The sequence below is a fragment of the Podarcis pityusensis genome, assembly GCF_964106645.2.
Source record: "Podarcis pityusensis genome assembly, chromosome: 3".
Lineage (NCBI taxonomy): Eukaryota > Metazoa > Chordata > Lepidosauria > Squamata > Lacertidae > Podarcis > Podarcis pityusensis.
In genome coordinates this window covers 2709171-2722663 of record NC_138026.1, presented here as the reverse complement: position 1 = coordinate 2722663, position 13493 = coordinate 2709171, and the positions used below count along the sequence as shown (strand labels likewise).

The following is a 13493-nucleotide window of genomic DNA, read 5'->3' as shown; positions in this document are numbered from 1 at the left end:
TGCATGAACTACTATGGGCAGGCTTTCCCTGCCATGTATGTCATACCAATCACAGCTGGTAAAAGGTGCTTCTAGCTACTGAAGCTACTTGCACCTCCAGTGAGAAAGTGGGATCCCGAAGCACCCCCAGACTGCGGATCTTCTCCTTCAAGGGGAGTGCTACCCCATCATGGGTAGGCGATTGGCCAATTTTTCAGACATGGAAACAACTCACTTACCATGGCCAGAGGTGCACCCTTGTCAAGGAGTTACATTCACCGCTCCAGAAAAAAATCTGAGAAGCAGGTGAGGTTGCCTGGACAGGAGGAACACGCTTCTTCAGTGCTCTACAGGGGCACCCATGCTGCTCTCTGCATGGAAGCCATTCTGAGGGTCCCTTTATGTCCCCTCCTGCAGCAGCAGCAGCAGCAGCAGCTTTTCCTGCTGGACACCCCAGTGGATTCCTTCTATGGGCAAAGCAGGTCTGGAGTGCTGAACTTGGTTGCAGGGTACCTCAGGTGTCATGGGAGGACTCCAACACCTGGGTTTTTTGCAGCTTCCTTGCACTTAAGCCCCTGGAGGGGGCCAGTTTCACCAACTGCTGTGTATACCTTTGATACTGCCTCCATCCTGCCAGGATTCCAGCTCAGCTTGTTTTCTCTCAACTGTCTGCACATGCACACTTCTCCCGAGTCAGATGTTAGATAAATAGGGTTGAGTTATATCAGGTGAGGGTAAAGGTAAAGGACTCATGGACAGTTAAGTCCAGTCAAAATCAACAATGGGATGCGATGCTCATCTCCGCTTTCAGGCCGAGGGAGCCGGCGTTTGTCCACAGGCAGCTTTTCTGGGTCATGTGACCAGCATGACTAAACCGCTTCTCACGTACGGGGCACTGTGAGAAGTGTCAAAGTGCATGGAAACGCCGTTTTCCTTCCCGCTGCAGTGGTGCCTATTTAGCTACTCGCGCTGGTATGCTTTTGAACTCTTAAGTTGGTAGGAGCTGGGACAAAGCAACGGGAACTCACCCCGTTCTGCAGATTCAAACTGTGTGATGCCACCCTCTTCCAAAACTCCTAATGAGTGCTTCCAGTGGCTTCATATAGCTACTAATTATCATTGGAGATAAGATAGTGTCATGTGGTACCCAGTGACAAAACCTCCAGTGGGCTGAAATGCGCTCTCCCGGTGCTACTTTCTGGACTCTGTTTCAGAGGTAGGAACAGAACCGCTGTAACACAGTGACTCCAGTTTCCAGGGCCAATCCTGGAATGGTATCAGAAGCCATAAAGTGTTTAGGAAGCAGGAGTAAGGTTGCATTCCCTCTGTTCTGCTCTCTGCAAAGCAAGAGTCTGCAAGGAAGACTTAGTCCCATGGCCAGGCCTGAACCCAGTTTGGAACAGATCTTAATACGATAATACAATACAGTACAACAATCAATGCAATATTTACAATAATATTTATTTATACAGATAGCCATTATGTGGCTGTATAAATTGGCCATCTGCCAAGAATCCTGGAAAGAATATTCCTCATGATTATAGAGCACTCTTTTCTGTCTCTGCAAAAATTGGCAGTTAGTTGAGTTTCAGATCAAAACTGCCTTCTTCTGAAGTCTGTTGTGAACTGTTTACCATGTGAGACACAAACTTCTAGCAACTGAAATAAAGTCCAGAGGTGCTGGGAATAAACCAGGGAGAAAGAATGTAAGCAAAATCACGGTACAGGTGAAGAGAGACTGAAGTAATTACCACTGTAAAATGAATGAAGCAATCAAAGTGACCAAAGTCTACACTGATGGGTCAAAACCTGTCAATTGTGTCAGCATATTGAGTGATAGCTTGTTGTTGCAATATAGAATTAACGCTTTGAAAGAATTATTGTTAAAACTTCATTTCATGAACAATACAACAAAATACGTATCAAACAAAACTGACACTGCTGGAGGTTTTTAACTGATGCCAAGATAACATCCCTTCTATCTAGTTCTTATTCTCAACAAATGAGGAGTACAGAAAAGTAGAAATGTTCCTAAAACACCACTTAGAAAGAGTGAAAATAATCAAGGGAACACAAGGATTTCATTGCTTTGTTCCATCTACACCCAGTCCAACAGGAATTGTGACCGAGGTGTACTCCTTTAGCAATGAGAGTGAGAAGTTTGATACTGAAGGAGGTACAAAATCTCTAGATATGGCTGAGATAACTGGGTATGTGACCTGGGAATAAAACATGGTGGTTGACCTATGGACTATGAAAGTGAAGAAGCAACTGTGACCTCCTTACACCCGCCAGGCCCAGTATCATCATTTGTTTACCCATCTAGTCAGGATGTACTTAACTTAGGGCGAGCACAAGTTCTAACAAGGGTCAACCCAAGAACTGCAACTGGCCGCACTTACACTTTGTCAAAAAATGAAACGTTGTATGCAACAAGTGCTGAAAACCGTTTGGTGTAAAGTATAAATAATGAAAGAAGAAATGTTTTCAGACCCATTTCATTGTGTAAGGTTTTTTCCGTAATTTTGTTTGATATGTATTTTGTTGTAATGTTCATGAAATGAAGTATTAACAATAATTATTTCAAAGCGTTAATTCTATAATGCAACAGCAAGCTATCACTCTACTTTGGAACATGTTTTTAGAAGAAAAGCTGACTAGCTTTACAAATACCTTTTAATTGCATAACTTTCTAAAGAAATTCCTGAAGTAACTGATATTATAGTTTGAAGTCTTGTTTCTTCTATTTTACTCCAAGAAGACCCATTTATCCTAAATAGAACCCAATAAGGCAGACATGTACAAAATATTTTTTTCCAATATGATCCCATTGAGATACCAAGATGAAATTTTGCAGGTGGATCTTAGAAACGTTAAATAATCAATACATTTTTTGAATTTTTAAAATCATATTAATTTTTTATCACTTTTTAAAAATTTAAATTTTGCAACTTTTATTTTAAATTTAAGGTAAGTTCATCTTGTGACATATATTAAAACCCATGAAGTTCTGAAGAAATTGGTATTTTTAGTTTTGACGTATCTCAATGCTGGGCTGAGCTTTTAAGGTTTTTTGTGTAGTCTGACAAGGCCAAATTGTCATTTTTTTTGATATTTCAAACCCTCATAACTAAAGAACGGGATGAGATAAAAAGCTAAACTTTTATATTTAAACTTAGTTTTGATCATTCAACAAGTGTATAAAATATTAAGAAAATTGGGTGACATGAGGTAAAAAAGTTGGATCACTTGATATGGGATGACCCACACTCATTATCCTTCCAGTTGAACTTAGAGACATTTCTGTCTCTCACTTTTTCTCTGGCCAATCAGCTCTCTGCACTGCAAACTAAGCTCAGTCCAAAACTATTGCTTTTTTCTTTATGCTTCCACCCTCTTTGTTTTTATTCAATGCTCCCCAATTGCACCTGAGGCTGCTCCCCCCCCCAATTGTTCCAGCACCCCCCAGGGGGCAGTATCACCCACTTCGGGAAACACTATTAATTTAATTGGGACTCCCCCACCGGTAAGGAAATCCAGCTGCCTTCACTGCTGCTGTATAAGGGGAGAAAGCACACCTCCTGCTCAGTGTCTTGGGACAGATCCTTAAATAAGAGACACTGGGGAATGATTAATGGACTTCAATGTCTGTACACTAATGCGCAAAGCATGGGAAATAAACAAGATGAGCTTGAGCTCTTGGTACAGCAAACTAAATATGACATAATAGGCATCACTGAAACCTGGTGGGATAAGTCCCACGATTGGAATGTAACAATGGAGGGATACAATCTATTTCAGAGAAACAGACCAGACAAGAAAGGAGGAGGAGTGGCGTTATATGTCAGGGATGTGTATACCTGTGAAGAGATCCAAGATTTAGAACCTCAAAGCCAAAGTGAGAGCATTTGGGTCAAAATTAAGGGAGAGAAGAAACTCATTGTGGGAGTTTACTATAGATCCCCAAGCCAAACGGAGGACATAGATGATGCCTTCCTGGAACAGATGGCCAAGCATGCAAAAGGAAGGGAGATAGTAGTAATGGGGGACTTCAATTACCCGGATATTTGTTGGATGGCAAACTCAGCCAAGAGCATAAGGTCAAACAGATTCCTCACTGGCCTTGCAGACAACTTCATTGTCCAGAAAGTGGGAGAAGCAACAAGAGGAACAGCCATTTTAGATCTGGTCCTAACCAATGTTGATGACCTGGTTAGTGGGGTAGAAGTGGAAGGATCATTAGGCGCGAGTGATCATGCTCTTCTGAAGTTTACTATACAGCGGAAAGGAGCAGCCAAGCATACTAGGACTCAATTTATTGACTTTAAGAAAGCCGACTTCATGAAACTTAGGGAAGTGCTGGGTGAGATCCCATGGACAGTAACACTAAAAGGAAAGGGAGTTCATGATGGCTGGGAGTTTGTTAAGAGGGAGATCGTAAAAGCACAACTTCAGGCAATACCAATGAGACGGAAACATGGAAGGTGCCTAAAGAAGCCAGGGTGGTTATCTAAAGAACTTTTAACTGAGTTAAGATTAAAAAAGGATGTGTACAAAAAATGGAAAAGGGGGGAAACCACCAAAGAGGAATTCAAACAAATAGCCAGCACGTGTAGACACAAAGTCAGAAAAGCTACAGCACAGAATGAACTCAGGCTTGCTAGAGAGGTTAAAAGCAACAAAAAAGGCTTTTATGGGTATGTTCGTAGCAAAAGGAAGAACAAAGAAACAGTGGGGTCACTCAGAGGAGAAGATGGTGAAATGCAAACAGGGGACACAGAAAGGGCTGAACTCCTCAATGCCTTCTTTGCCTCAGTCTTCTCCGATAAAGAAAACAATGCCCGACCTGAAGAATTTGGAGCAAATGATTCAGCAGAGGAAACACAGCCCAGAATAACTAAGGAGATAGTACAAGAATACTTGGCTAGTTTAGATGTATTCAAGTCTCCAGGGCCAGATGAACTGCATCCAAGAGTATTAAAAGAACTGGCAGATGTGATCTCAGAACCACTGGCAGTCATCTTTGAGAATTCCTGGAGAACAGGCGAAGTCCCGGCAGACTGGAGGAGGGCAAATGTTGTCCCTATTTTCAAAAAGGGGAAAAGAGAGGACCCAAATGATTACTGCCCAGTCAGTCTGACATCAATACCAGGGAAGATTCTGGAGCAGATCATTAAGCAAACAGTCTGTGAGCACCTAGAAAGGAATGCTGTGATCACCAATAGTCAGCATGGATTTCTGAAAAATAAGTCATGTCAGACTAACCTGATCTCGTTTTTTGACAGAATTACAAGCCTGGTAGATGAAGGGAACGCAGTGGATGTAGCCTACCTTGATTTCAGCAAGGCATTTGACAAGGTGCCCCATGATATTCTTGTAAAGAAGCTGGTAAAATGTGGTCTTGACTATGCTACCACTCAGTGGATTTGTAACTGGCTGACTGACCGAACCCAAAGGGTGCTCATCAATGAAGAAAGAAAGAAGATTCCACCTAAACATTAGGAAGAACTTCCTGACAGTAAGAGCTGTTCGACAGTGGAATTTGCTGCCAAGGAGTGTGGTGGAGTCTCCTTCTTTGGAGGTTTTTAAGCAGAGGCTTGACAACCATATGTCAGGAGTGCTCTGATGGTGTTTCCTGCTTGGCAGGGGGTTGGACTCAATGGCCCTTGTGGTCTCTTCCAACTCTATGATTCTATGAATGACAGCTTCCACATCTAGCTATGTTTTCCACACAAGACTGACTCCATAACTCTTATTTAGAAATTAAGTCGTACAACATGACATAAATTTTTGAATTCATACAATGTTCACACCTACATATCCCATTGCCCAGAAACTAAACAAACACACAAAAACTTTTAAAATGTGAGAAATGCTTGCTTTCAGTTGCATACAGTTTTCCTCCACTCAGAAATCAATTTAACTTTTCATTTTCCAAAACACATCCTTTTCTAAATTGAAAGAACAAAGTATTCTAATCAAAAGACAAAATAATGATGATTGTTTCATTTGAGCCATGGCACATTGGAGCATAGCAGAATGCATGATGGTTCAGTGCAATGCATGATGGTTCAGTTCTGAAAATGTGAAGTGATAATCTCTGCTTGTATGCAGAGTATATCATGCCAGTGGGTAATCATAATCAGCATCTGCTATGTCTGAGATTACGGAGAATATCTTCCAGATTTGGGGAGGGATGGGGAGTCAAGTCAATGTGATATCTAGAGAGGCTCATATACAAAACTTTTTATTTTAGAAATTTACTGACAAGCTCACAAAAAAGCAAGGAAATAAGAAACTCCCTTACACTCTTCACCCACAAAGAATCTCTTTTCCCAAGACACACAGACTAATTACTAGGGTAAGAGAGCTGGGGGGGAAATCACATCTGGCAACCAAAGTGACCCTTTGGTTTCAGATAGTACATGAATAGATGAGTCTAAAAAGCCCGGGACACAAATTTTCACACCCCTCTAGTGGCTATGGCAGCTCATTTACTAGAACTAATGTATTTAGCATTAACTCTGAAAGTGTACACTCGATTCTGACCAAGCTAAGCCTTCTGATGTACATTTTGCTCTAGAAATGCTCTTAAAAAACCTGTGGAATTGCAGGTGGTTCAGATGAACATGCCCTGCCACTCCCCTCAGCTGCAGCTTTTGAGTGATGCAGGGAAATAGTTAATGCAGTTTGCTGCAACACGTACGCCTGGCACCTACCATTTCAGAGTACTGCAGTTCTCGGAAAGGTGGAGCCCTATCTGATCTTTTCATTAAGCAACCACAGGTCATTACTGAAGAAGGTAGACAGCTAATGGTTGCTGCAGCTGTGTAACCCAACCCATGAACTTGACACCTAGGCTTCTGTCACCTATTAAGGTCTGATGGACGGTTTTTGCTCAGTCACTTTGTTCAGGGGAGTGGATTTGTGAACTTGTAATTGTTTTTAGACCTGATGACCTGGAACTGAAATTTGAAGAGCAGTCCAACAGAGACCTGTTGGGATAATTTCTACTTTAGAAGCCTTCTGGAGATAGCAGAGGGGGAATATGTCACAATTTATTATAGATGAGTTAGTTACTCTGAATTTAGGCACCCGCTCTCTACTATGGACATTCAGAGGGCTCATAGGATCTTGGGTTCAGGAGGCTGCATATGAATCGCTCCCAGGAATACAGTGTTTAGGTCTGAATGCTACTGGCAAAAATAGCTGATTTTTAAAAGCTAAAAATCAGAAGCTAAGATGTGACAAAACCACCCTGGAGGTGTTCTAATACATCTCCTGACCTATGGTTGTCAAGCCTCTGCTTAAAGACCTCCAAAGAAGGAGACTCCACCACACTCCTTGGCAGCAAATTCCACTGTCAAACAGCTCTTACTGTCAGGAAGTTCTTCCTAATGTTTAGGTGGAATCTTCTTTCTTGTAGTTTGGATCCATTGCTCCGTGTCCGCTTCTCTGGAGCAGCAGAAAACAACCTTTCTCCCTCCTCTATGTGACATCCTTTTATATATTTGAACATGGCTATCATATCACCCCTTAACCTCCTCTTCTCCAGGCTAAACATGCCCAGCTCTCTTAGCCGTTCCTCCTAAGGCATCGTTTCCAGGCCTTTGACCATTTTGGTTGCCCTCCTCTGGACACGTTCCAGCTTGTCAGTGTCCTTCTTGAACTGTGGTGCCCAGAACTGGACACAGTACTCCAGGTGAGGTCTGACCAGAGCAGAATACAGTGGCACTATTACTTCCCTTGATCTAGATGCTATACTCCTATTGATGAGGCCCAGAATTGCATTGGCTTTTTTAGCTGCCGCGTCACACTGTTGGCTCATGTCAAGTTTGTGGTCAACCAAGACTCCTAGATCCTTTTCACATGTACTGCTCTCAAGCCAGGTGTCACCCATCTTGTATTTGTGCCTCTCATTTTTTTTGCCCAAGTGCAATACTTTACATTTCTCCCTGTTAAAATTCATCTTGTTTGTTTTGGCCCAGTTCTCTAATCTGTCAAGGTCGTTTTGAAGTGTGATCCTGTCCTCTGGGGTGTTAGCCACCCCTCCCAGTTTGGTGTCATCTGCAAATTTGATCAGGATGCCCTTGAGTCCATCATCCAAGTCGTTGATAAAGATGTTGAATAAGACCGGGCCCAAGACAGAACCCTGTGGCACCCCACTAGTCACTCTTCTCCAGGATGAAGAGGAACCATTGATGAGCACCCTTTGGGTTCGGTCAGTCAGCCAGTTACAAATCCACTGAGTGGTAGCATAGTCAAGACCGCATTTTACCAGCTTCTTTACAAGAATATCATGGGGCACCTTGTCAAATGCCTTGCTGAAATCAAGGTAGGCTACATCCACTGTGTTCCCTTCATCTACCAGGCTTGTAATTCTGTCAAAAAACGAGATCAGGTTAGTCTGACATGACTTATTTTTCAGAAATCCATGCTGACTATTGGTGATCACAGCATTCCTTTCTAGGTGCTCACAGTTCGCTTAATGATCTGCTCCAGAATCTTCCCTGGTATTGATGTCAGACTGGGCGGTAATCATTTGGGTCCTCTCTTTTCCCCTTTTTGAAAATAGGGACAACATTTGCCCTCCTCCAGTCTGCCGGGACTTCGCCTGTTCTCCAGGAATTCTCAAAGATGACTGCCAGTGGTTCTGAGATCACATCTGCCAGTTCTTTTAATACTCTTGGATGCAGTTCATCTGGCCCTGGAGACTTGAATACATCTAAACTAGCCAAGTATTCTTGTACTATCTCCTTAGTTATTCTGGGCTGTGTTTCCTCTGCTGAATCATTTGCTCCAAATTCTTCAGGTCGGGCATTGTTTTCTTTATCGGAGAAGACTGAGGCAAAGAAGGCATTGAGGAGTTCAGCCCTTTCTGTGTCCCCTGTTTGCATTTCACCATCTTCTCCTCTGAGTGACCCCACTGTTTCTTTGTTCTTCCTTTTGCTACGAACATACCCATAAAAGCCTTTTTTGTTGCTTTTAACCTCTCTAGCAAGCCTGAGTTCATTCTGTGCTGTAGCTTTTCTGACTTTGTGTCTACACGTGCTGGCTATTTGTTTGAATTCCTCTTTGGTGGTTTCCCCCCTTTTCCATTTTTTGTACACATCCTTTTTTAATCTTAACTCAGTTAAAAGTTCTTTAGATAGCCACCCTGGCTTCTTTAGGCACCTTCCATGTTTCCGTCTCATTGGTATTGCCTGAAGTTGTGCTTTTACGATCTCCCTCTTAACAAACTCCCAGCCATCATGAACTCCCTTTCCTTTTAGTGTTACTGTCCATGGGATCTCACCCAGCACTTCCCTAAGTTTCATGAAGTCGGCTTTCTTAAAGTCAATAAATTGAGTCCTAGTATGCTTGGCTGCTCCTTTCCGCTGTATAGTAAACTTCAGAAGAGCATGATCACTCGCACCTAATGATCCTTCCACTTCTACCCCACTAACCAGGTCATCAACATTGGTTAGGACCAGATCTAAAATGGCTGTTCCTCTTGTTGCTTCTCCCACTTTCTGGACAATGAAGTTGTCTGCAAGGCCAGTGAGGAATCTGTTTGACCTTATGCTCTTGGCTGAGTTTGCCATCCAACAAATATCCGGGTAATTGAAGTCCCCCATTACTACTATCTCCCTTCCTTTTGCATGCTTGGCCATCTGTTCCAGGAAGGCATCATCTATGTCCTCCATTTGGCTTGGGGATCTATAGTAAACTCCCACAATGAGGTCACTGTTATTCTTCTCTCCCTTAATTTTGACCCAAATGCTCTCACTTTGGCTTTGAGGTTCTAAATCTTGGATCTCTTCACAGGTATACACATCCCTGACATATAACGCCACTCCTCCTTTCTTGTCTGGTCTGTTTCTCTGAAATAGATTGTATCCCTCCATTGTTACATTCCAATCATGGGACTTATCCCACCAGGTTTCAGTGATGCCTATTATGTCATATTTAGTTTGCTGTACCAAGAGCTCAAGCTCATCTTGTTTATTTCCCATGCTTTGCGCATTAGTGTACAGACATTGAAGTCCATTAATCGTTCCCCGGTGTCTCTTATTTAAGGATTTTTTCTTCCCACCACTAGGTCTGCGTGCTGTTTGCTCCATTTGGTCTATGACATTTGGATGATCATCTTCATCAATTGATAGACTCCTACCTTCAGGAGCACTGTCTCCCTCCCCCACATTAGTCAGTTTAAAACTGCTGAGTTTAAATGTGCTGAGAATAATTGCTGGCTTTTAGTGAGAAGACAGTGGCACTTTGTACATGTGTAGTAACAGGTTTGAAAGTTGACATATTAATATGCTAGAATAAAAACCATCTGCTCTGATCTATCCTCCCTTCTTGTCCTGCCTGCTTCCTCTCCCCCTTTCGTGTCTCCATTGATGCTGACTGCCCTGCTGTCCTCATCCAACCCTTCCACATACTGCTTTAGTCCCATTCTTTGGCCATCTCCCCCACCATTATCCCTCCTCTCTACTACAAAATCAACTCTCCCACACCTCTGATGCCTTTTCTACTGCTATTCCATGTTAGGGATCATTAGCGGAAAGAATTGAAAATAAAGCTGCCAGCACCATAATGCCATTATAGAAACCTGTTTCATAACTGTGTACAAGTCTAATTGCTGCACCTCAAAAAAGGATATTGTAGAGATAGGAAAGGTGTGCAGAAAAGAGCTACCAAAATAATAATGGGGCTGGAGCAATTTATCTATAAATAAGGTTACAATATTTGGGGCTTTGCCGTTTGAGGGGGGAAAGCTTAAGTTTATGCAAAATGTAGAAGAACTGAATAGTTTTTCTCTATCATAATACTGAAGCTTAGAGTCATCCATTGAAGCTAAACGCTGAAAAATTGAGGACTGACAAAAGGAGATACTTCTTCACACTTCAAATGGAGTTGATTATCACAAAGTGTAGTGATGGTCACCAACTTGGAAGGGGGTTAGACAAATTCATGCAGAAGAAGGCTATCATAGCACAATGGCTATGTTATATCACCAGTATCCGAGGTGCTTTGCCTCTGGTTGGCCACTGCAAGTACAGGATGCCGGTGGCGTGTGGCAAAATTTTTAGTAGGGGAACAGTTAGGGTCAGGGGCAGCAGCTTGTGAGGCCAAGGTGGGGACATGACATCCCGATATTGCTCATGTCAGCAACGCACTTCTCTCTCTAAGCTGGGCAGAAGCTTCCCAGGATTTGGGAAGGAGGTCTGTGACGGGATGCTGGAGCCCTCGTGCCTCCTTCCCAAAGCTGGTTGTAGTGTAGCAATGGAATCAACTGCATTCCAGCCTACTGTGTCCAAATATACATTGTGGAGCAAAGGTAAATGTGGAAAATATTTGGTCTCAGAGCAAATAATTTTTGCCATACATTGGTTTTAGCTTTTATTGAGGGAGAACTGTGTCAAATGCATATAGCTACTTTTATATAACACATTTCATTAGATGATTGCAGGACACATAGTAAACATCAATTAGCACTTGCACAATTGTCAAAATGTTACACTTCAGATGGGAAGCTGAGATACAGAGAGAGATTTGTCTACGAGATCACAGAGTGAGTCAATATCAAAGGAAGAATAAGTAACCCAGAACAATTATTTATAACTAGCCAACATACTTTTGCGGCACATGAATTTTAATTATAGAAGGAGTCTTAAAACTTGATTAGCTATTTTGTCTCCTTCCATTTTAATCTTGAGAACTACATATGTTACAATAGGTTAAGGACTGCTGAGAAGTCCAAGACATTTCTCTTGCTAATCTAGTACAGATGTTACAAAGCATTTCCAAATTTTGCTGAATGTTGGCATTCAGTGTTAGGACAACCCAGATGACTTAGTCAATTAATTCTGTGAGCATCCCACTTCCCCAAAATTGGAGATGCACCAATGAATATTAGCAGGCACCTTTATGTCCTTGTCAGTATCGATTTGCATATATCCCCAAACTGGGGAAGTACATCTTAGTTTTTACCATTCACATAATTTAACTGGGACTGTCAGCAATCATGTGTGAATTTCGTACATTCACCCCCACCTTGTGCAATGGGAGAAGGAAACTACTGCAGGAAATCCTTCATACAGTGACTCTTCACTGGTCCAACTGAACCCCACTTCTCCTCCGTAATGGAATAAGGCCACCACACAGGTTTTACCAGCTTCAGCTATTATGAAGTTGTGAAGCCCTTAAATATTTCACAGTAAAATGAATTTATTTTGAATTGTAGTTAATTTAAAATAAGCATGTGGTGTGGTGTGTTTTTAAAAAAACTCATAATAAAAGTCATTTTTGCCAATATACAGGTGCAACTTAAAAATCATTTTCCACATAGGCTTTTGCCACCTTCATGCCTGTTCAGAGAAGCAGTGTGACATCACCACTTTCTATATGTGCTTGTTAAAGGATTCCTACTCAAGTGCTTACCTCCCACTTCTGTTACCTCATCATTCTGTTACAAAAGAGAAATCTGTTGGCAAATTACTTTGGGAGTTTAGATTGCAAAATTCCAGCCAAAACAATCTTGATGAATGTCATGATTAAGAACTTGTGGTAGAGAGTGCTGGGTTCAAGTCATTAGATAGTTTTAGATAAGCCACTATTCTCTCAGTCTTCATTGCAGTCTGCAGTGTGAATATTAATGCTGGGCTATTTCACAAGCACTTAAATATCATATGTGTGACATACCATAAACAATAATCCTGTACAATATGACCTAAGAGTAAATCTCATTTCACTAGGATTGCTCTGTTAAACACACTGTTATTTATTTATCATTATTTACTACAACCATTGCCACCATGTTGGAAGTATTCTCAAAACTAAAATTAGGATGGTAAAAATATCACCTCTAGTACACTAAAAGTTCATTGTAGGCATACATTTGCATGTAAGAATGATTGGGTGAGTTTTCTAGAAGTGAGGAAGTAATTTATACTTGTCAGTTAGAACTGCCTCAAACCAGGTTGAAGACTTAGCATGCCTTTGTTTTCACAAGTGACTCTGAACCCTGGTTTTGAATTTTCTACACATAAAAAATCAGATAAAAACTTAAATTGATTAGAATATAGACATGATTTTAAAATGGCTGTCCTAGAATAACACAAAGGCTTCTGGGAGGCTTATTAGTATATTGAGTATTAATGCTTCTCCCATTAGACTAATCTCTGACCGTTTTGACACTTGAGTTTGGCAGATTTTTTCTTGGAAAAGTAACATCCGTAATAACTTTTGAAAACAATGTTCACCTCTGAGCCAGAACCAAGAGGTCTGTTGCATGTGCCCGTTTCCCCCTCAATCTTCTTGCGTAAGTTTGTATGTGTTTTTAAAACAGGGAGAAACACTGAGGAAGAAGAAGCTATGATGCAAGAATGGTTCATGTTGGTCAATAAGAAGAATGCCTTAATAAGGAGGATGAATCAACTCTCCCTGCTGTGAGTATATATACTGATTGGCCAAAACTGTTGAACCTTTCTGCTTTCTTTCTGAAGGACGACAGATTTTCCAGCATTTCA

General features: G+C 41.6%; 1 protein-coding gene across 4 annotated transcripts in view; it reads left to right on the top strand.

The window, feature by feature from the left end:
* Positions 1–13493, top strand: part of EHBP1 (EH domain binding protein 1) — a 276734-nt gene that overhangs the window by 251072 nt on the left and 12169 nt on the right. For all 4 annotated transcript variants that reach the window (XM_080997355.1, XM_080997356.1, XM_080997357.1 and 1 more), the window contains one exon: positions 13313–13412. In XM_080997355.1, coding sequence (XP_080853481.1) covers positions 13313–13412 — 100 coding nt within the window. The remainder of the gene's footprint in view (positions 1–13312; positions 13413–13493) is intronic.